The following is a 19,637-nucleotide window of genomic DNA, read 5'->3' as shown; positions in this document are numbered from 1 at the left end:
TATCGTATATAATAATGAGATCGTTTTGAGTGCGTTGCCCAAAACAAAAACTAGGTCTTCGGTATATTATTAGACACCGCTAAGAAGCGGCGTCCCGCGAATATCCGCGAATTTACATCATACCGCCATTTCGGCGCGTACTTGCTCCTTCGTTTGATATAAACTATGATTTTAATGAGATTATATTCCTGATCGTGTAAAGATAACAAAACAAATTACACAAATTTCTCTTAAACTTTAAACTTATAATCTACTCGTAATTCCATCGCGCAAATCGGTTTTTTAAATAATTTTTGAACTAATAAAATATATATGATTTAAAATCTTTAATTATAATAATAAATAATTTTTTTATATAGAATTGCTCCTTAAAATGTTTGCCTCGATCAGAGATCAAGTGCCATATTCATTTGATTTATACGAAGGATTTTGTGAAGCGCAGACAGAGTTCCCTAGAAACTGTCAGTGGGTGTGACTGCGAGATCATGTTACCGATGTATAGTACCGCTCTGATAGACTTTTGCCGTCTCACATTCAGAAAATTGAAACCCTTGCGGTGGCTGGTAAGCCAAAATGTTTGTTAATTTCACGCTTAATTGGCGAGTGGCAAGTGCAACAGTTAAGATATATCTTCATTCCTCTTAAACGTGTCCGCCGCAACATGGAACGACAGGTTCCTGGCGTTTGTTTTCTCTCGCCTTGAACATATTTTTGGAGTCGTGTTTCAACACATGAAAAATCTTCACGTTGCGACTTTGTAAACGCACTATCATACATATATTGAGCTGATATTGTATCATGTTTGATGTACAAAATTTTGAGAAGCTATTAAATTAATGTATAATTTAATATCAATAACAGTCATTAATGCTTTACGATAAACATAATATATAATATGCATATTTCATGTTAAGCATGTACGGAAAAGGATTTAATTCAATGAAAACGAGATCATGAACCTCTGTATTTATTTCTTTAGGCATTAAGACAGGCCTACATCTCATTCGTATCCTGTGCTCATTTGCTATCTTCAGAAAAAATAACCATCCCTAATTATATCATTTCGCATAAAGACATTTACATGTATGGATTCTGATATCTAGTTATTTCGACTATGTAATTGTATTGACTCATAATTACATTCCTATTATACTACAAAATATAATAAAAAACAATGAATATTAGTAACATTATCAACAAAAAGTATATTCATCGAATCTTAATATAATTAATTGTCGCAATCTTTAACCGCACTCAGATAACATCCCATTGTTATCCGAAATCAAAAGAAAAAATTTAATCAGATAAAAGAAAAAAAGAAACTTACATTCATCAAACTTGCTCTCAATAAATCTATATAAATATTAAAATTTCAACAATCTAAAATCAAGACATTCGCGAAACTTTTGTAGAGCACACGATGTTTTTTTAACGAGCCTTTTCGCATTTGGTCCATGTATCACTTGTAGTTCAATATATTTCCACGATCTTTTGTCAAAATGTATTTTACCATTTATTATAATGCATTAATGTTACATACTTCAGCATTATAATAAATGTTATATTATGATAACAATCCAGATACAATGTTCACATTATTGCTAATTGTGATATCAATTGTAATATCAATTAACAAATACTCGATCTTGTAATGCTACATTACGAACATTTAAACATTTATGACAAAACTCGCATGTTAAAACTTAATGCTTGTGCATTAATAAAATATGTTGCAGATAAGTTTTGTACAATAGAGAGTGAAAAGTGTCGAATATATTAATTGATCATTAGAACATAACGATTTATATAACGGGAATAGTAATTGCATGATTGAATAGCGATTGCTTACAATGTGACTGGAGCGAGATTTACATTACTTTACATTTGCTGTGTAGAGTTACCGTTCCAAGTGTTATTCTCATCATTATCATCCCCACCTGAATGTAATCTGTGTATATTCCCTTGCGCTCTGATTGTAGTTCCTCCTTGATTACCCAAGTATCTTCTAAACAAACTGCATCATGAATAGAAATGTTTATTTAATATATTAAAAATTATATATTTCGTACAATTTTGTTAAACATATTTAAACAGCATGTAAATACATGTACATATAGCTCTATAATCACGCTTGTGTATGTGAGAGAGAGAGATTGTTGAATATATTTATTGGGAAACCTACCCCGATTGAACTACATTTTGCTGATTCGGTGAAATAGCTCTATCAGGATTATTCGTCGTTTCTACAGAATCATTGCTGGAATCGCCACGTTGTTGATTCGCGTCTCCATTAGTGCCAGAAAAGTAACCTACTATATAATTGTAAATACGAATAACGGGTGTGAAAAATGACCATATGAAGCGAGAGAAGAACCCAACGTCTTGTGTACGGTGAAGAACCACCTTTGTGACATTAGACTGGAAACATATAAAAAGATATAAAGTGAATATAATTAAAAGTGTAATATTTTACAAAAAATCTCATTTTACTTACATTTTTCAAAGGAAGAATTAGAATAACGGCGGTTGGAACTAATTCAAGTTCCAGAAGGGTTTTGTCATTTTCCTCAAAAGTCAATTCTCTTCTGGGAAATGATGTCGACATGGCGAAATGTCGGAAAGGTAAATCGATGTTTTCGGCAACGTAGGTGCGTAAGGTGCGCAAAGTGTTGGATGGTTCAAATTGTCCTGTATGGGAATTGCCGGACGGTAGTCTAAATTGAATTCTGGTCACAGTCACGTTACTAGGTGGCGGATTATATTTGGGTTGCTCTTGACATTGCGGCTGTTGCATTTGTTGCTGTTAAAGAAAATGAAAGAAACTTTTAAGTTATTCTAACATAACATAAAATAAAAATCATTAATGATTAAAATAATGCCAACCTGCAGCGCAAGCTCTTTTTGTTTCCGTTCTAGTTTATCTTGAGCGATTTGTTGCCTAACTTTCTCGCGAGCTGCAGTCTCTGCAGCCTTTTCTCGCATCCTTTCCTCTTGAGCTTGTTTTATCTCTAAGTTTTGCTGCGTTTGCCGCATTTTTTGCACGTCGCGCCCGATCTTGCGTCGTTCAACCTCGCGTTCTCGTTCTTTTTTCTGCTCCTCGTCTAGTCGTTGTTTTCGTTGGAGCTCAATTAACTGTCGTGCCCTTTCGAGCTTTTCCTAAAAATGTGTGACAAATATTACTTGTTGTTCAAAAATTATACTGATATCGTTAATGATCTACATACCTCAGTTGTCAATTCCTTATTTTGATTAGCTTGGTTAGCTTCAGCATTTATCTGTGCCGATGCCTCATTATTGTCTCGATCCCCTGTGTTTAATGAAGTTACAGCCTTTGCTGCATCTTCTGTGACATTGTTTTCATTATTTGAGATATCTGATGTAACCGATTCTGTTATATCAGAAGTTAAATCTGTATTTGGATTGGAATTGTTATCATTTATCTTAGTAGTCTCAACGGCATTATTATTACTGCTGCTACTGGCAGCTTTTTGTTCCGCATCAATTAAGTTTAATGAAGATTGTTTATTACTCTTCCCTGCCTTTGTCAGCACATCATCAATTTTGGATTCTAATTCAGCTGCAGTTGCACTGCCAACAACAATTTCCAGTGGCGTGCCATTTTCCCCGATGAAAAATAACGATGGTACTGGTACCAATTGATCTGATGGTTTAATTTAAGGAAAATTCTTAAAAATATGGATTAATTAAACTAAATAATATTAACCCTCCATGCGCACACGTGAGTTTACTACAGTGTCCGAGCCAAAGTGACATCTGCTTGTAACTATATAAATGGCAAGCAAAACAAAACCAATGTTTAGACGTTTATAAAACGTTTATAACTATGAAATCATCAACTACAATGTAGATAGATGTTGCATGAATTTTCATTTTTTATATACTTTAAAGTAGGAAAAGTAATGTCAAACATGACAGACCACGCGTTCATATGGAAAGATACTAGAAAAAAAACATATGTACTTAGCAGTAAGATAAATATTATATAAAAGGATACAGATCTGCGCAAAGAATCTGTAGGCCTCGGACCCACTTTCCAATCTTATAGCTACAAAATGCTCTCCCTCCAGACGGGAAGAGATTTCTGTAGCGTCAATTGCGTGGGCAAGTTGCACCGATGTGTCATCTTTGCCTAAAAGAACATTATACCAATATCTACGTGACTGTTTAAATTTGTACGGCTGATGTGATAAAGAATACATTTTGCGTACTTCACATATTGTATCTGTCACGTATCTGTACGTCGTGTCAGGTTTAGAAGATTATTTGAATCCGACTAAACTGGACTCAATTCTAACCTAGAAATCTGATTACACATACCTTCGATAAACACGACGAAAACTGCCTTCCTCGATTTCGACGTCGCAACCGCCTCGTTAATACTTCCCGCAAACCACTTCATTATATGACAATATACGTATATTTCGTTTCCTTATGTTCTTTAACAATATTGATGACGTAATGAAGAAAGCTGCAGAGTGAAATACTAGAAATTTTGCGATGGACCTGGCCACGACAGCTATACGACACTTCAAATTCTGGGTAAGGTTCAGATAGGTGTATGATGAGTCGTCACTCTCTACTGTTTTCTGATGACGACTCACGACAGTCACGACAATGATTTTACCCCCACCTGTCTCTAAGCTGAGCCTTGAATTTTCCGTTTGTTGTATATATATGTGTAGAATATTTACTTGCCAACTGCCACTTTAATATCTGCAGTAATTACATATATAAATATATAATTAATTGATATATATATAGTATGTATATCAGGATTCAAAACGGAGTGCTCTACTTTTGGATGATGGAATTTATAATGCTATTGGTGGCATATCTGGACTATTTTCCTAATAGAATCTTTGGCCACGTTCCGTAACGTGCATATGCGCGCATTTTCTATAGTAAACGTTACGTATACTATAAATGCGCGAATGTGCGCGTTACGGAACGTGGTTTTTAATTGTTATAAGCCAAACCTAATATAGAGATATATCTTTGTTTCAATTAAATCATTCTTAATTCTGATTTATTCGACTTTTCTCATATCATTATTGAAAATTGCGATTTATTTGCTGTTGCTACATAAGCTGCGTTCCTTTTGACACTTTCAGCGCTGAAAGCATCGCTCCATCTCTGTTTGATATTCAATGTTCAATGTGCAACGAAGACAGAACGATGTTTAAAGCGCTGACAGCGTCAAAAGGAACACATATACTACGTTTACGCGAGCGTTACTTGTGTAGTAACTTACGATAATTTACTCGTTTACGCGGAGTAAATTATCGTAAGTTATTACAAAATCCCATTTACGCGAAGGAATTATCGCAAGTTACTACAGAAGTAACGCTCGCGTAAACGTAAAGCCAAAGATGCATGTCCAATGTATTAAATGGACAAAATCGGAGTAATCGCTCATTGTGAACGCGTCTGTACTGTCTATAGTTGGTTATATCCGGAACAAGAAACGGCGGACTGGAACCATTTCTGCGTAGTCTGTGCTATGTAAATGATGTTGCGGTAACTTGCGGGGAAACGAGTTTCTCATTGTTTTTATTAATATTACGATTGAGCGAACGTATTCCTCGAGAATGGCGCAGTGTCTGAAAAAAGGTACGTATAACCTATATCGATCTTCAACGAGCACGATCACGTGTCACTCGAGAATCGAGGAACCGTTCGGCACGTTTCCGAGGGTGAGTGACGGTCTGGTGGTGGTAGTGGTGGTGGTGATCCGTGTGCGCCGCCGCCATCTTATCCGATTCCGTCGTTTCGGGCGTGCGAGCACGACGAGGGAACAGCGGAATGAAATGTTGTAATGGCGAGTGCGTCTGTTCCGCATATTTGATGTCGCGATAAAGTTGGGGCGTAAACGCCGTCCGCCGTTATCGGTTGGTCCCGACGTGATTCCAACGCTCGCGGGCCTACTCAGAGCGGGCCGTCGTGTCGCCGGCTCGGCCCACGGATCCGTATTCGTTCCGTTGCTCAAAGAGGCGTCGAGACGCGACGCGCGTACGTACGTACATACGTGAATCATACTCCGAGATATGGAGAGGTGCGACTCGAATAACACGCGATAAATCGCATTACTCACGTCGATTACCCCGCGACACGCTACATTCCGCGACACGTGCGACCGACGTATCGCGAGCTCCCGCGACGGGCGGACGGACAAAAAACCTTTCGCGCGATCTCGCCATTGTCTCGCGTAAATCTTTGGTGCACATCTGCGTTGCTTATCTCTTCATATAATATGAAATCGGAGCGAGCATGAAGGTAACCGTGTGCTTCGACAACGTCAGGGTGGTGGTCCCATGCGGAGATGGCACTCTGCTGGTCAAGGATCTGATGCACGAGGCGATCCTGAGATACAAAAAGGCCACTGGCAAGAATGATAACACCTTGACGATCAACAGCCTGTCTTCCTTGACCGGGGGCGGCCTATTGGATCCGGACGACAGATTGTGCGACGTAGCCGACGACAGGGAGCAGATAGTGGCTCATTTCACTAGCTCCGACGTCAGTCACGTTGGCGGAGATGGCGCGAGCTCGGTCGGCACCAACAGCCCTGACTTTTTCCACCGGGACGTCAAGGAGCAAGCATATCCAATCGATATCCATTCCTCTATGTCTAATAGTATTAAGAGAGAAAGCGCCAAGCGCTTGTCGATGCACGCATTGTCAACGAGGGAGCCTTCTCTCACAACGTATTCTGCTCAATCCCTACCTAGAGAGTCTCGACGTAGGGAACCCTTAGGTCAAGATTCTAAAGCTTCGTACGAGTTTGGTAACAACGTCGAGTCTGGGAATCAAGAGGTGCGAGAGATAGTTATAAAAAATGAAGCAGGGCCACTGGGGCTCCACGTGGTGCCATGTTACGACTTATTAGGCAACGATCAGGGACTCAGAGTCGAAGGTATCGAACCAAATGGCCGCATCGCCAGGGACGGACAAATTGATTTGCATGATAATATTATAAAGATAAATGGTCATAACTTGTTGCGCATACCGTTTTCAAAAGTACAAGAGATTTTTAGAACATGCATGAATGATCCTTGTTTACAAATTTCAGTTGTTAAACATAAGAAGAAGATGAGGAACGAAAAATCTTTGCATAAGAATCACGGGAACACCAGTGGGGGATCGGAGAAGACCGAAGGTGATGAGAACGTCAAGAGACTTCAATGCAGCAACTATAATCTTCTGCAGACTGCGAACACTAGGAAAATTGGACGGATGATAGAAATAGAATTAGTTAAAGGAAGTAACGGTTTAGGATTTAGCGTTACCACACGTGACAATCCTGCCGGAGGACATTGTCCCATATACATTAAGAATATTTTACCAAAAGGCGCTGCGGTGGAAGATGGCAGATTGAGACCTGGCGATAGGTTGCTAGAAGTAAATAATAAGGAGATGACTGGCAAAAGCCAAGCGGAAGTCGTATCGCTGCTCAGAAGTATTCCTCCTGGTGGTAAAGTAAGGATGGTAGTATCGCGTCAAGAGGAGATTTCTTCAAACATTCCAGATTCTCAGGGTGTTGCGACGTCTGCTGCTGCCCCGACTACCGAAATAATGGATAATTCAAAGTATTGGAATGCATTAAATAGATCACCAGCGAAAAAGAATGATGTACACGATAAAGTAAGCGCTCAAATTTACGAGAAGTGCACTTATAAACCAGTTCCGAGTAAGTCTTCCGAGGATATCGTCTTATCTCCACGGAAGAATCGCGTGATAATGAATTTAGATATACCAGTACATGATTCTGAGAAGGCTGGTTTAGGTGTTAGTGTTAAAGGCAAAACCAACAGTTCTGACGATAACACCAATATGGACTTGGGTATTTTTATAAAAAGTGTTATCCACGGAGGTGCAGCGTCGAGGGACGGCCGCCTGCGGACCAATGATCAATTGCTCAGAGTTAACGGCGTATCTTTGCTGGGATTATCTAATTCTGAAGCGATGGAGACTTTAAGAAGAGCAATGCTTAACACAGACAGCTCAGTAACCGGTGTGATTAATCTTATAATAGCTAGAAGGGTGTCATCGTATGACACAAGTGAGAAGAATACTGTAGATAATAATTTACAACCTCACCGTAAGCCGGAATCTGTTAGCAGTATATACATATCGGATTCTACTAAGATGAATGATGGCATAGTCAAGGAGAAAAACACTTTAAATTCACAAACCGATGTATTGGATAATGGAGGACTATTGTCTTGCGTAACAGCTTCGCCATGGAACCCTGTCATTGATAGACTAACGGAGCAGTATAGCAAGAGCAGCCTAAGAAACGAAAGTTACTGTCTTGCTACTAATAAGACATGGATCGAGCCTATTAATAATGTAAAGAAAATTATAGGACCACGCGACGATCGAGTTGAAGCGGTATTGCTCGAAGAATCTAACAACGATAGCTCTCAAGGAAGTGACGCCAAACGAAATACCGAGGATAAAGACAGCCAGTATTCCGGAGATCCTACGTATGACAGTCAGTTATCGTTGGAAGAATTAAACTCTTCTTCAAATAAGTTTTCTCGTGATGCTCTTGGTAGACAGAGCATGTCTGAGAAACGACACGCCGCGCTTGACGCTAAAAACACAGATACTTACAAGAGGAACAAAAAGTTGCGCGAAGAGAAGAATAAAAATGCGGAACAAATCAACCAGACGTCGACCAGCCAAACAAGTAATCACTCGAGCGACTTGGGAGATTATTCGAAGAGGAGCGGCAAGTCAAACAATTTTGAGAAACATACGAGTAAAGGGGCCTTAGCTGGAAATACAAGTGCCGACAATAATGTGAAACATTACGAAAAGTCTGTTGATGTTGCTCAATCGGAATACATGTACACTATACCCGGATGTAATAATAAGTTTCTCTCGCCGAAGAAACATTGGCTTGTGGACGATGGACATGGTGAAGTTACGAGTAGCAATAATATCAAAGATGAGAGAGAAGGTTTTTCGAATAGTCGCGGAGATGTAAAACAGGCTTCTCTTAATTCAGCATTAGATGACCGATATAAGCGGAAGAAGAACGGCCTTCGGTCAATACTCCGATTGAATAGGAATAGGAAATCACTTAATTTTGGAGATAGCATAGAAGCGAGGCACGAAACTAGTAATTACTGCAGCGGACGAATCAGTTATATCGCATAAATGCAAAGACAGTATGCAAAATCAATGCAGAAATTCTGCACAAGTAAATAATATATGTATACACATTATCGCGCATCTGCAAATATACACACTTTGCATAAATATAAATATATATTTTATCTATATATATATACGATCTGTTCCAAAGTGCCTTATATCATTAAAAGAAAGTAATTAATTCTGTATATATATGATTTTTTGTACTTGTCTTTAATTGATACGGATCATGTACTTACTACGATATAAACATTACATATGTAGTTTATACAACACTGAAGTTAAATAATGAATAGTTCCAAAGGAGGAATTATATTCCGCTGCAAAGTTGATTCAAACTTTTATCGTTCTCATCAATTTAACATGTACCTATGGAATCTTGAATTTATAATAAAAATGTCAATTGACATCGAGGATAAATATTGTAAAAAGATCACAACAGTCACGGTGGAAGGTATAAATTTTTAACTGACCGACTTTTTTTCTAATTAACTTTTCAGTATATTAATGATGTTACTTTATTATGTGTTTCAGCATTTCAGATTACTCCAAGCACAATTCTTTATCAACAGAAGCGTTTTCGAGGCAAAATTAATATACAAAAACCCAGAAAACCACATTACCTGAGAGCATTGGTAAACGAATTTCTGACGCCTTTTTATCCACTCCCAAATCAAGGCAAGAAATTAGAGGAATTATGCAACAACGCAAGAAAAGCTATGGCAAGGAAGGAGGAAGAGGAATATAATCCTTACCAAAGAATAATAGCACGTGAGGTCCGCAATTGGTTTGACACTTCCAAAATGGTTGCCATTTGTCATCAGAATTCTATGACATCAGAGGACCAGTTTGAATTCGAAGTTCCATTGAGGAGGGCAAATATGTACTACAAACGATATAGCGCTAAGATTATGAAATTAGCACTGACAGATTCACCTTACGCGGCAACAATGCCGTTGTATTCGTCACAGTATTCCATTGTATTTGGTTCTGACGCGAACGTCGCTGCCTTCGAAAAAATTGTTAAAAAGTTTCCACAAGTTATTTTAATGGGTAAGTAACTTCAAAATGTACTAAAATAGGGAAATAGGGTAAGAGAGAAATGATGATAAATCTGTTTCTTTTTTACAGCGGGTATACTAGAGGGACGTGTGTTCAGTAAGGACGATTTTTTGAGATACGGCAGAATGGATCTTACATCATCCCGGGTTTATCTTGTTCAGGTGTTACAGAACGCAGGCGGTAACAACTTAAATCAGCAGCTCACGCATCATCAGTCCACATTAGTTACTCGATTAAAACAGATCGGTAAAAATGAAACAACTTCCGGCGAGAACGAAGAATCGGTGCCTGTATAATTGCAAAAATTGCTTGTATCGATAATTTATTATACATCTTAGATTTATCGAAAGCTTTAAGTAAAGTATGATTTATTTCCTTACACTTTGTATTTGCGGTAAAAATAAGAAGAAGCATTGGTACAAAGTTAAGTGTGTTCCTCTTTTTATTAGAATCTCACTTTCGATCCTGTCAAGGACGGTGCCGCGATAAGATTATAATCATTGAGCAAGCAGCGTATAATTCCTATTGCATACTGATTTATCGGGGTTCGAGCTTACACTAAACGCACGTATAAAAGATCGTCGTACGTCGCATCGAGTTTATAAATTATATGTGTCAATATGAATAATAATATAAAAGCATTTCTAGGACACCTTATTATCATCGTTAACTTCGCGTTTGCTCGATTGCCATGGTAGTTGTAATTCTTTAGTGGCAGTAATTGCAACGGGGATGACACTTGACTCCGTTCTCACCACATCTACAGCCGCCGGATGTGTCCCCTTTACCCTGCGACAAGCAACAAGCACGATCAATAAGGTCGTAGAATCATAACGATGACGTTAATTGTTAACAAGTATACGCTCGTTAGAACCCATGTAAGTAGACATGGGATTTTTTATATGCAAATTGGTGGGAAGAAGCAATTAATAACTAAGATTATGTTATTTATAATATCCAACATCTTTATACTGCAACATATGTTTGGTATAAATATGTTGGACATTATAAATTGCTCTTTTTCCACTAATCTGCATATAAAAAATCCGATGTCTACGTATAAGCTTTCAGAAATCCTAATACATGAAAATAAATTAATATTTACTCCTGGGCCCCAGCGCGGTCCTCTGGTTACCCAACATATTTCCGTTTTGCACATGGAGCAAACCAGCCAGTCGCAACCCCATTTCTTCATAAGGACGACGGCACACGTGGGACACGCAAGTGCTTCTCCTCTATCGACCATCTCTTTGAGCATTGCTGCTGTCCTTTTAGATTCTTGGTCGGTCTCTTTAGAAAGTTGCAATTCTTGCTGATATTGTTTGCAGTTCTTTCCGGTATGAACGACCTTTGAAACCAAAGTTTATAAACTCTTCGTCACTTTGCAGATCTTTGGTTATATTATAAGTTAATCTCATTTGATGCTTAAGCGTATGCACTGCTAAATAAATAATTCGTGCTGCAATATACTACGAGAGAGAGAAAAAGAGAAATAGAATTTTTAAACATTTCCATTCTCAATTAAATATGAAATTGAATAAAAGTGTTGGCAATATTTTATTTATACAACGAAAACCAGTAAATGTATCTATGGAAATAAAACAACGAAGAAAGAATTCTCGCCGTAAATTGAGCGCAAACACATATATATATTTTTTTTTATTTATATAAAATAGCTTTTAATTCAAATATATTTTTATTGTTGGAGATAAAGCGTGGAATTTTATTCTGCATTGTTTTGTTAATACAGCATGTTGATTTCACGCACAAACTAATAGTGATATTTTTATTTCTTTATTACATTTCATATTTTAGTCTTTTTAAATTCATTTTCTCATTTTTCGATAGATATATGCCTCGATAGAGCAACGCTCACCTGACAGGTGAGACAATTATTGGCTCCGCATACAGGACACAAGAAATTGTTCACGTCGTCGTCGTAAATGCACCAACCAGGACAATCCGGTGTCTTGCAATGGAAGGCCTTATTTCCGGCGTTGTTCTCCGCTTGCGCGATCGATTTCGCGAGGTGCTGCTGATAAACTTCCGGCTCGACGAGCTAAGCGTAAACAATAATAAGATCATCGCAAACTTTATTAAAACTTGAGTCGGATAATCTTAAACAGAAGCTCACCGCCTTGATCTCACGTTCTTGAAGGGTCGATTCACACGTATAATCGGGGTCTCTGTATGGGCATTTCACCTCCGCTTCTTCGCAATACGCGATCGTATTGACGATGCATGGTCTGTGGAACCAGTGTATACGAGAAAAATTCATTATACGCGGAAATAAAATGCGCACATTTGTCTTGATTAGTAGAGGTAGACAAGTAAAAAATGTAATTGGGCCATTGCGCAATTCTTTTTTTTTCTTTTTGCGGAATTCACTGCACGAGAAAAACAGAAACTGAAATGTAATATTCGTGCGCACGATTGTGGCGTGTTTCGCAGTAGCGCTAGCGTAATTGTCGCATTAGCAATGTACATGAATCAGCGTATTATAGAGCAGATAAATATATCTGTGATGCATCGTGGCTTAATGTGTAACAACATACATATCTAGACGCTCGAGCCAGCTAAATGCATCTCGCTAGGATAAATTAGAATCGACATGGGCGATTGTAGGGAACAGCTATAATGAGCGAAAGCGATCTATTGTAGATTGTATCTCTGTACAGGGAAAACACCTATGTTGAAGCACGATACGGCCGCTGAAATTGGACCCTGTACTTAACGGATTAAACAGTAATTAAAGCTGGGGATGTGAGGCAGATTAAAGGGTTCTACCTGCAGAACATGTGTAAACAATCCCTCAGAATTACACCTTCGCGCGGACCATATGTAACGAAGCATATTGGGCACTCGATTGATTCGGAATTCGGAATGACGTCCCAGTTCTCCAACGATATCAATTCCTCGTATCGTCCTATCTTGGCGTCTTCCGACATGTCTGTCTCTGCTGTTTCTTGCTATTGTTGCGCAAACATATCAAAACGCGTATTACACATCTCCCATTTTGATTAACATGCAGCTAGTCACGAAACAAATGAAAATTAACAAAACCGCAAAAATAGCGCCTATTTAATAAATAAAACGTTTCGTTGAGACAGTCTGAAGAACACGTACGTAGTGCTCGATAAATTTTCACTGACTGGCAGTGAACATCAGAATGCAGCCAGTATATCGACGCGTATTTGTTACCTGATGCTCATTTGTTGTCAATATTATTTTATCTGTCTCCTTAGTTTCTTGCTTTTCTTCGATTGTTTGCAAGGCTTCCGCTAGTTCCACTGTGTGTGGTGGATCTTGTGGCAATTCCTCGGGAATTTCCTCTGCTGGCTGTGGCTTGTTCGCTTGTGCTGCATTGTCGACTTGTAATTCTATGAAATTCCATAGTATATTAAAATTGGTAATGAGGAAAAAAGCATAAAAAAAAGTATTTCGTATAATTAATTCTAAATATGTAATATAATATATTTAAAATAAATTTTCCAATGACTTTTAGAATAAAGGATAAACTTTGAAATAAAGAAATGCAGGAATAAGTCTTTGTTTGATCTGAGTAGGAATCATATTCAATATAGAATGAATCAGATTACCGGGTGCTACGAGATAGAGAAACACCGGCGAACCGTCCACTGCGTGTAACTCGTCGAGAGTGGCCCCGTCGCGATCGGCCAAGTTTTTCCCAATGATCCATCGCTGCACGTTCGTGGGTATCTCAAACTCCGTATGTACCTTTGTCTTCAGCTCAGCTACCGTCATTCTCGTCGGCAGCTGTTATCACAGCCCGGTCCATGAAACGTTTTGTTTGCATATCGAGCAACCGTCAGTATCGGTTACTTACCTGAAGTGGTATGGGCCCTTGGTGAGCGAGTTTGTCTTCGATATACATATTGACTTTAATCGACTGATCCTTCAAACATGCCGCCGAACGCTGTCGTATCACGGAACAATGGATCTTGAGCCTTGCCAATTCCTTCGCTAATCCCGCTGCTTGCTGATGATGGCCCGACGCTATGGCCCCTTCCAGCTTTCTTAATAATCGATTTATAGCCAGAGTATTCATGTTCCTCGCTGTTGAATTATCATCTGTAACAATAATCGTATCGCCAAGTTATTTTTATAATTAAAAATAAATTTTAAAAAATCTAAATCAAGACAAATTAATTGAAAGATTAATTTTTTTAAATTTTTTAAAGATTGCTTATTTATTAATTTTATTTATTTTTTCCTTATTTAAAACGAATAATTGAAACAGAAACTTTATTCCAATTTTGTCAAATCATCATTTTAGTGAATGCAATTTGCGATATTACCTTCATTTGTAAGCTGATCATTGTTCAACATGGTTTTACTCTCGTTTGTAATATTGGACCGCTCTTCGGGCTGATTACTTTGCAAAATATCCTTAGATGTCGTCGGATCCGATCGTTGTTTCGGCGATTTGGGAGGGACGACGTGAGTATTGGCGTACAGCGACGGTTCTATCACATTGGCATAAGTGTTTTCCTTGGATACCTCCTTCGTGGTCTTCGAAGCTTCTATCTCGGCGAAATCGCGCGGTCGTATCAGTTGGAAAGTATTTTTCACAAGGACCGAACCTTTGCCAGAAGTTCTGTAGAGCACGTTCTCGTGTTTCCATCCCGACGTGGACGGCCGCGCGGCGGAAGTCGAAGGCTGATTTAATCTGCGAATGTTTCCGCTGGTTTGCGCTGACGAGGATACCTTTTGCTTATCTGTCTCGTAATCGTTCGACGACGTCGTCGCCGCCGTCGTCTTCGTTGCCGTTACCGAGGCGATGTAGGAGGTCTTGTTTGCAGGTACAGGTGAGTGCTTCTCAACTTTTTCGAGAACATCGCCGTCGTTTGACACAGTCTTCTTCGACTTGGGCCGTTTCGGTAACGAGTGCTTCATCTCCTTCAGCATCTCCTTCAAATCCACGGTAATTGGATCCTCGACGGTATTGAGAACGGTTAATTTTGTCTTGCTGGACTTCGCTTTCCGGTCTGAATCAATCAAACGCGACGTTGTTCCCTTGTCTCGCATCGATCTTTCCGGCTGTATCACCGTTCTCGTTTTACCGTCCTTCTCGGCTTCCACCAGGATATCAAGCACTTTAGCCACTTTGCTCGATACGGCTTCATCCTCCGGAACTTTGCCTGCGACACCGTCAAATTCGGCTGCCGGTCTCCGTTCGATGAGTTTGAACTCTCTAGAGCGCAACTGTCGGTCGATCTCGTCGAAAATGTCCGAAAATTCCGTCTGCACCCCTTCCGCCTTTTCTCTGAAGGGATCTAACGCGCTTTCCGCGCCCTCAGCTAAGTTACGAGCACGGGAAAGTAGAAATCTTCTTCTTGTTTCATTGTTCAATCTCGGCGATTCTTTGCCCTTCATTTCTTTGGTGATTTCTTGCCGCGATCTAATCTTTTCTTCTGGAAACGCGATATCCTTTTGAGCAGTTACAGACTCATTCGTGCGATTTGCAGCGAGTTGACTTTGTAAATACGATATTCTACTAGACGCGTCCTTCATCAGCTGATCATTCTGCTCTTTGCCGGAGGTAATTTTGACGTCAACCGACTTTACGTCCGGTTTATGAATCGGTTCGGTTCTATTCCTCGACGATCTCTGCTGCGGCAAAAAGTACCTGGAGATATCCTTATCAACGCGGACGCTTTGGCCGAGATCTTGCTGGACCGAGAATCTCTGATTCCTCCAATCTCCGATCTCTTCGAATTTGCTGTTTCTCGTTGCATCGCGATCAAGCTTATAACCCGGCTGATCCCTTTTAGCGTTGAAGAAATTAGCGTTGACCGTGACCTTAGTGATATTACTGATGGCATTGAATTTTGATATCAACGCGCGCGTGCCTCGTCTAGGCGACGAGCTCTCAATCGCCGAGGTGACCATGTCCTGAACAAGTTCTTCGTTGACGTCGTTCCTCCTTTCGAACTCGTCGGCAAATTTTGAGGTCTTCAACAACATCGACGCCCGCGTTCGCGCCTGCTCCTCCTGCACGATCGCCGCCGCTTCTTTATCCAGCTCGCTGATGTTCGTCAGGATGGACAAGCCGGACTTTCGTTTGGCCTCCTGTCGTTTTCTTTCATCGCTCTGCCGCTCACCGCGATGGAAGAAACTTAGTCTCGATAGAGAAGCATCAATGGAATAGCTCGGAGAAGAATTTACATTCATCCCGAGCTTACACTCCTCCTTCATTTCGGCAGACGTCATTGGGCTGCGAAAGACGGCGCCTCTCTTGGACGATCCGGAGTGCTCGCGAGAGTGCTCGAAAACGCTGCGCTTGTACCAAGGTCGAGGCATGTTCAGGGTACCAACGGGGCTCTGCGCTTTTTCCTGAAGGACCGTCACGCTGGACGCTCCCGCGTCGCTCTCGTTGTTCTTCGCGGCCTTTGGACTGCCGCAAACTTCCTTCTTTGACAGCAACATTCCACCCTGAAGGATCAACGTGTCGTTGCTGATCGACTGTCCTTCGTCGGCATCTTGCCGCTCCTCTATCTCCATGCCGCCGCCATCGGTGACGGGCTTTGACCGTTCCACCGACGCTGTTTCAGGAGGTCGTGGCGCCCGTCGTTTGCGTCTATTGCTGCTTCTCGCCGGCGTTTCGCGTGCATCGACCTCCACGATCTTCACCGCGCCGGGAGGGTTGGGCGCTCTCCGTTTTCCCTTCACGTGGACCCGTCGCCGTGCGGATCCATCGAGTCTCGCGCTCCCATCGAGTCCTCTCGACGAGTCCTTTTCGGTCGGCAGAAAGTTTCCGCACGAGCTGAAGGTCGTAGGTTGCAACGAGTACCTGGCGGTGATGTCTCGTTGCCGAGAGTGTACATTAATCGGTAACGTGCAGGCGTTGTTCTCTTTGTTACCCGGGTACACCTTCGAGGCTCCCGCGGCGAACGGGCCGACCTCGGCCGCCTGCTTGAGTATATCCAAGGACAGCACGTTGCAACGGCCGAGAGTTCCCGTGTGAAACGCGAAACTACGGACCGTGGTGGTGCTGTAAAAGGTGTCTACGCTCTCCACGCTGGAGTAGATGCTGCTACGTCGTCGGACGACGCCATCGTCGTCCGGCCTCGCGCTCGTTCTCCGTCGTTTCTCCACGGTTGAATCGCGATTTCGCTTGAACCACCTGAACAGGGAAAACCTGCCGCTACCACTCCCGCCGCCGCTGCCGCCGCCGTCGCCGCCACCGCGTGTTAGGGAGGTCGTTTCACCGTCAGCACCACGCGCTACCACCGCGTCCGTCGCGACGACGATACCGGACGTTCCTCCTCTGCGGTCGCCGTTCGGTACGCCATTGAGGGATGCGCTCGTCTCGTTGCTACATGCGGTTGCTTGCTGTACCATTCTTACTCACTCTCTCAAACATATCCCGAGGCACCGCGCCCCGCCTCAGCCGTCGCGTTGCATAGTTCTTTATTTAGATTCACTCGAAACGCGCGGTTTTAAGTTCCCTCCAGTTTCTGCTGTGCGCGAACGCCAAAAATCTCGTCGTGCGTCGGAGCAATCGGAGAGCAGTCGCTCTCGCGACGACGGTTACGTCCGCCGGATAGACATCTCTTCGTGGGAATCCTCTTTTCCCCTCGCTCGTCTTCTCTTTCGGGTCTTCGTTCTCCCGTGCTCAACTGGCAGCTCCCTAATTCATCCGCGTCGGGAGACTTCATCCGCGGACGGAGGTGTCAGTTGCATCGCGGCGACGACGTCTTCGGGCGACGACACGCGTGCACGCACGCGGACTGTATCGGCGGGTTTTGCGGCCGAATCGCGCGTATAGTCGATGCTGAACCGGCGACAAAGATACTTACGTCGGTAAACTATTAATAGATTTGGGTGGTCTCCTCTCGTGGCGGGGTTATTTTCAAGTCCACTTTGCACACCGCGCGCCACCGGTCGAAATCAAAACAGAGAAATACGGGGCTAACGTGCGCGCTTTTTTAATGCACGGTGAAAAAAATACTATTGCTTGCCTCCGGGCTCTGGTCGACGTTGAAATGTTTTCGATTGAAAGTGATATGCGATTCCGCACGCAGCACGTAGTTTCCGCGTTCCTGTATTTTAACAACGCCTGCATCTGAAATATTTCAACTAATGGAAATATGGAAACGATGAATATTTTGCAGAGAATATACGCCCTGGTTTGTCTTGGAACTACAGTAATATGTTCACAGTACCGTATTGATCATTAGTAATCAATAAGAGCTATTGATGAAAGCTATGTTTCACTTATTTGTTATTTCATTCATTTCTCATCGATTTAATGAACGACCTACGAATTCGTGGCGTTACGAAATTATTTTTATATCATTCAAAAGTCTCACAGCTTGTTATAGATTGCCACATATTTCGTTTTTTTATTTTCACAATGGAACGTATTAATAGTTGGTCGATACACGAGATCTTCAAGGCGTTGACTAAACATCGTCTCTTGAAAGATCGCTATATCTGTACACGGTATTCTCCAATTGTATATTTATTTCCGTAATAATTCTAGGCATTATATGCGTTCGGTAGCAACTCTGGATTACAGACACTGGATCTTAAATTCGGAGGATCTTAAAATGTTTGATTTACGTCGCCGTGACGATTTGCATCGCGATGCATGCGCGGTATTATTTTTGGATTTGACTAATCCCGTGAGAGGGCATGGACTAGCGAAGCAATGACCAGGCGCTGCCTCTGTGATGGCGCGTGACTCTTCGTCGTCGAGTGAATCAGCGCGCGAGTTTTGACAAAATTCCGAAAACGCGACACGATACAATGGCCCCAGAAAGTTTTCTCTATGGCCTTGAAAAACCCACGCAACACAGACACGCGCTTTTTTTAAGCTGATCGGATGTTGCCTCGCACCATGTAGGATTTTGCACCGAAAATAAACTCGCGGTTTGCACATCATGCTCGCGCATTTCGGACTGCGTCCTCTAAAAATACGCGGAACTTCTTGTAGAAGTAGCGGGCACAGTATAATACTGTCGTCAAGCATAAAGAAATCTGTGGCAATTTCCCGCATATTAAATTTATTAACTTAATAAAGTGTAAATTTTAATTTTTTGAAAATGTGCCATGTGTACGATAAATAATATTTAGCAAAGTCATGTATTTCTTTAAAATTTAGCCTGTATAAACAAAATAAAAATTATTGAGTACGATATTTAAAACATATGTAGTAATGTAACAATCATAAATTATAATCTTTTTTGTATCTGTGAATGTAGAACAAAAAATTAGACCTATACGTTATACTTGTATGAAATATTTTTAAATTATTAATCGTTATTTATAGTATTTATAGTATTTATAGTATTTATAGTAAAATTTTGGATATCATATTTTAAAAGCTTATCATTTTGTGTATTTTTTAGTTTTCTTGACAATTT

The 19,637-nt window shown here is 41.0% G+C and overlaps 3 protein-coding genes across 6 annotated transcripts; 1 reads left to right on the top strand and 2 right to left on the bottom strand.

The window, feature by feature from the left end:
- Positions 1 to 951: 951 nt before the first annotated feature.
- LOC112457048 (UBX domain-containing protein 4) lies at positions 952 to 4,669 on the bottom strand. 2 transcript variants are annotated; one of them, XM_025019917.1, is made up of 7 exons: positions 4,339 to 4,669; positions 4,016 to 4,150; positions 3,225 to 3,661; positions 2,884 to 3,156; positions 2,495 to 2,800; positions 2,183 to 2,418; positions 952 to 2,005 (listed from the first exon to the last, which is right to left on the bottom strand). In XM_025019917.1, the coding sequence occupies exons 1-7, from the start codon at positions 4,418 to 4,420 to the stop codon at positions 1,879 to 1,881; spliced, it is 1,596 nt and encodes a 531-aa protein (XP_024875685.1). In that variant the 5' UTR covers positions 4,421 to 4,669; the 3' UTR covers positions 952 to 1,878. The 2 variants fall into 2 exon arrangements, with proteins under 2 accessions (XP_024875685.1, XP_024875684.1); XM_025019916.1 differs by having other exon boundaries at positions 952 to 2,014; positions 4,339 to 4,667.
- Positions 4,670 to 5,647: 978 nt separating this feature from the next.
- Positions 5,648 to 10,673, top strand: LOC112457057 (partitioning defective 3 homolog). 3 transcript variants are annotated; one of them, XR_003041051.1, is made up of 3 exons: positions 5,648 to 6,934; positions 7,091 to 9,637; positions 9,718 to 9,810. XR_003041051.1 is itself a non-coding variant. In XM_025019928.1 (3 exons), the coding sequence occupies exons 1-3, from the start codon at positions 6,289 to 6,291 to the stop codon at positions 10,539 to 10,541; spliced, it is 3,606 nt and encodes a 1,201-aa protein (XP_024875696.1). In that variant the 5' UTR covers positions 5,658 to 6,288; the 3' UTR covers positions 10,542 to 10,673. The 3 variants fall into 3 exon arrangements, 1 of the variants encoding a protein (XP_024875696.1); XM_025019928.1 differs by adding an exon at positions 10,315 to 10,673 and having other exon boundaries at positions 5,658 to 9,148; positions 9,718 to 10,236; XR_003041050.1 differs by having other exon boundaries at positions 5,648 to 9,637.
- Positions 10,670 to 18,803, bottom strand: LOC112457055. Its single transcript, XM_025019926.1, has 9 exons — positions 14,565 to 18,803; positions 14,093 to 14,337; positions 13,845 to 14,022; positions 13,447 to 13,625; positions 13,033 to 13,214; positions 12,380 to 12,491; positions 12,122 to 12,304; positions 11,351 to 11,593; positions 10,670 to 11,034 (listed from the first exon to the last, which is right to left on the bottom strand). Exons 1-9 carry the CDS (start codon positions 17,608 to 17,610, stop codon positions 10,954 to 10,956), a joined length of 4,449 nt encoding a protein of 1,482 aa, XP_024875694.1. The 5' UTR covers positions 17,611 to 18,803; the 3' UTR covers positions 10,670 to 10,953.
- Between the last annotated feature and the right edge of the window lie 834 nt (positions 18,804 to 19,637).

This window comes from Temnothorax curvispinosus, unplaced genomic scaffold (assembly GCF_003070985.1).
Source record: "Temnothorax curvispinosus isolate PA1 unplaced genomic scaffold, ASM307098v1 QBEX01007450.1, whole genome shotgun sequence".
Classification (NCBI taxonomy): Eukaryota; Metazoa; Arthropoda; class Insecta; order Hymenoptera; family Formicidae; genus Temnothorax; species Temnothorax curvispinosus.
The sequence above is the reverse complement of the archived record's forward strand: the minus strand, read 5'-3'. Positions and strand labels throughout refer to the sequence as shown.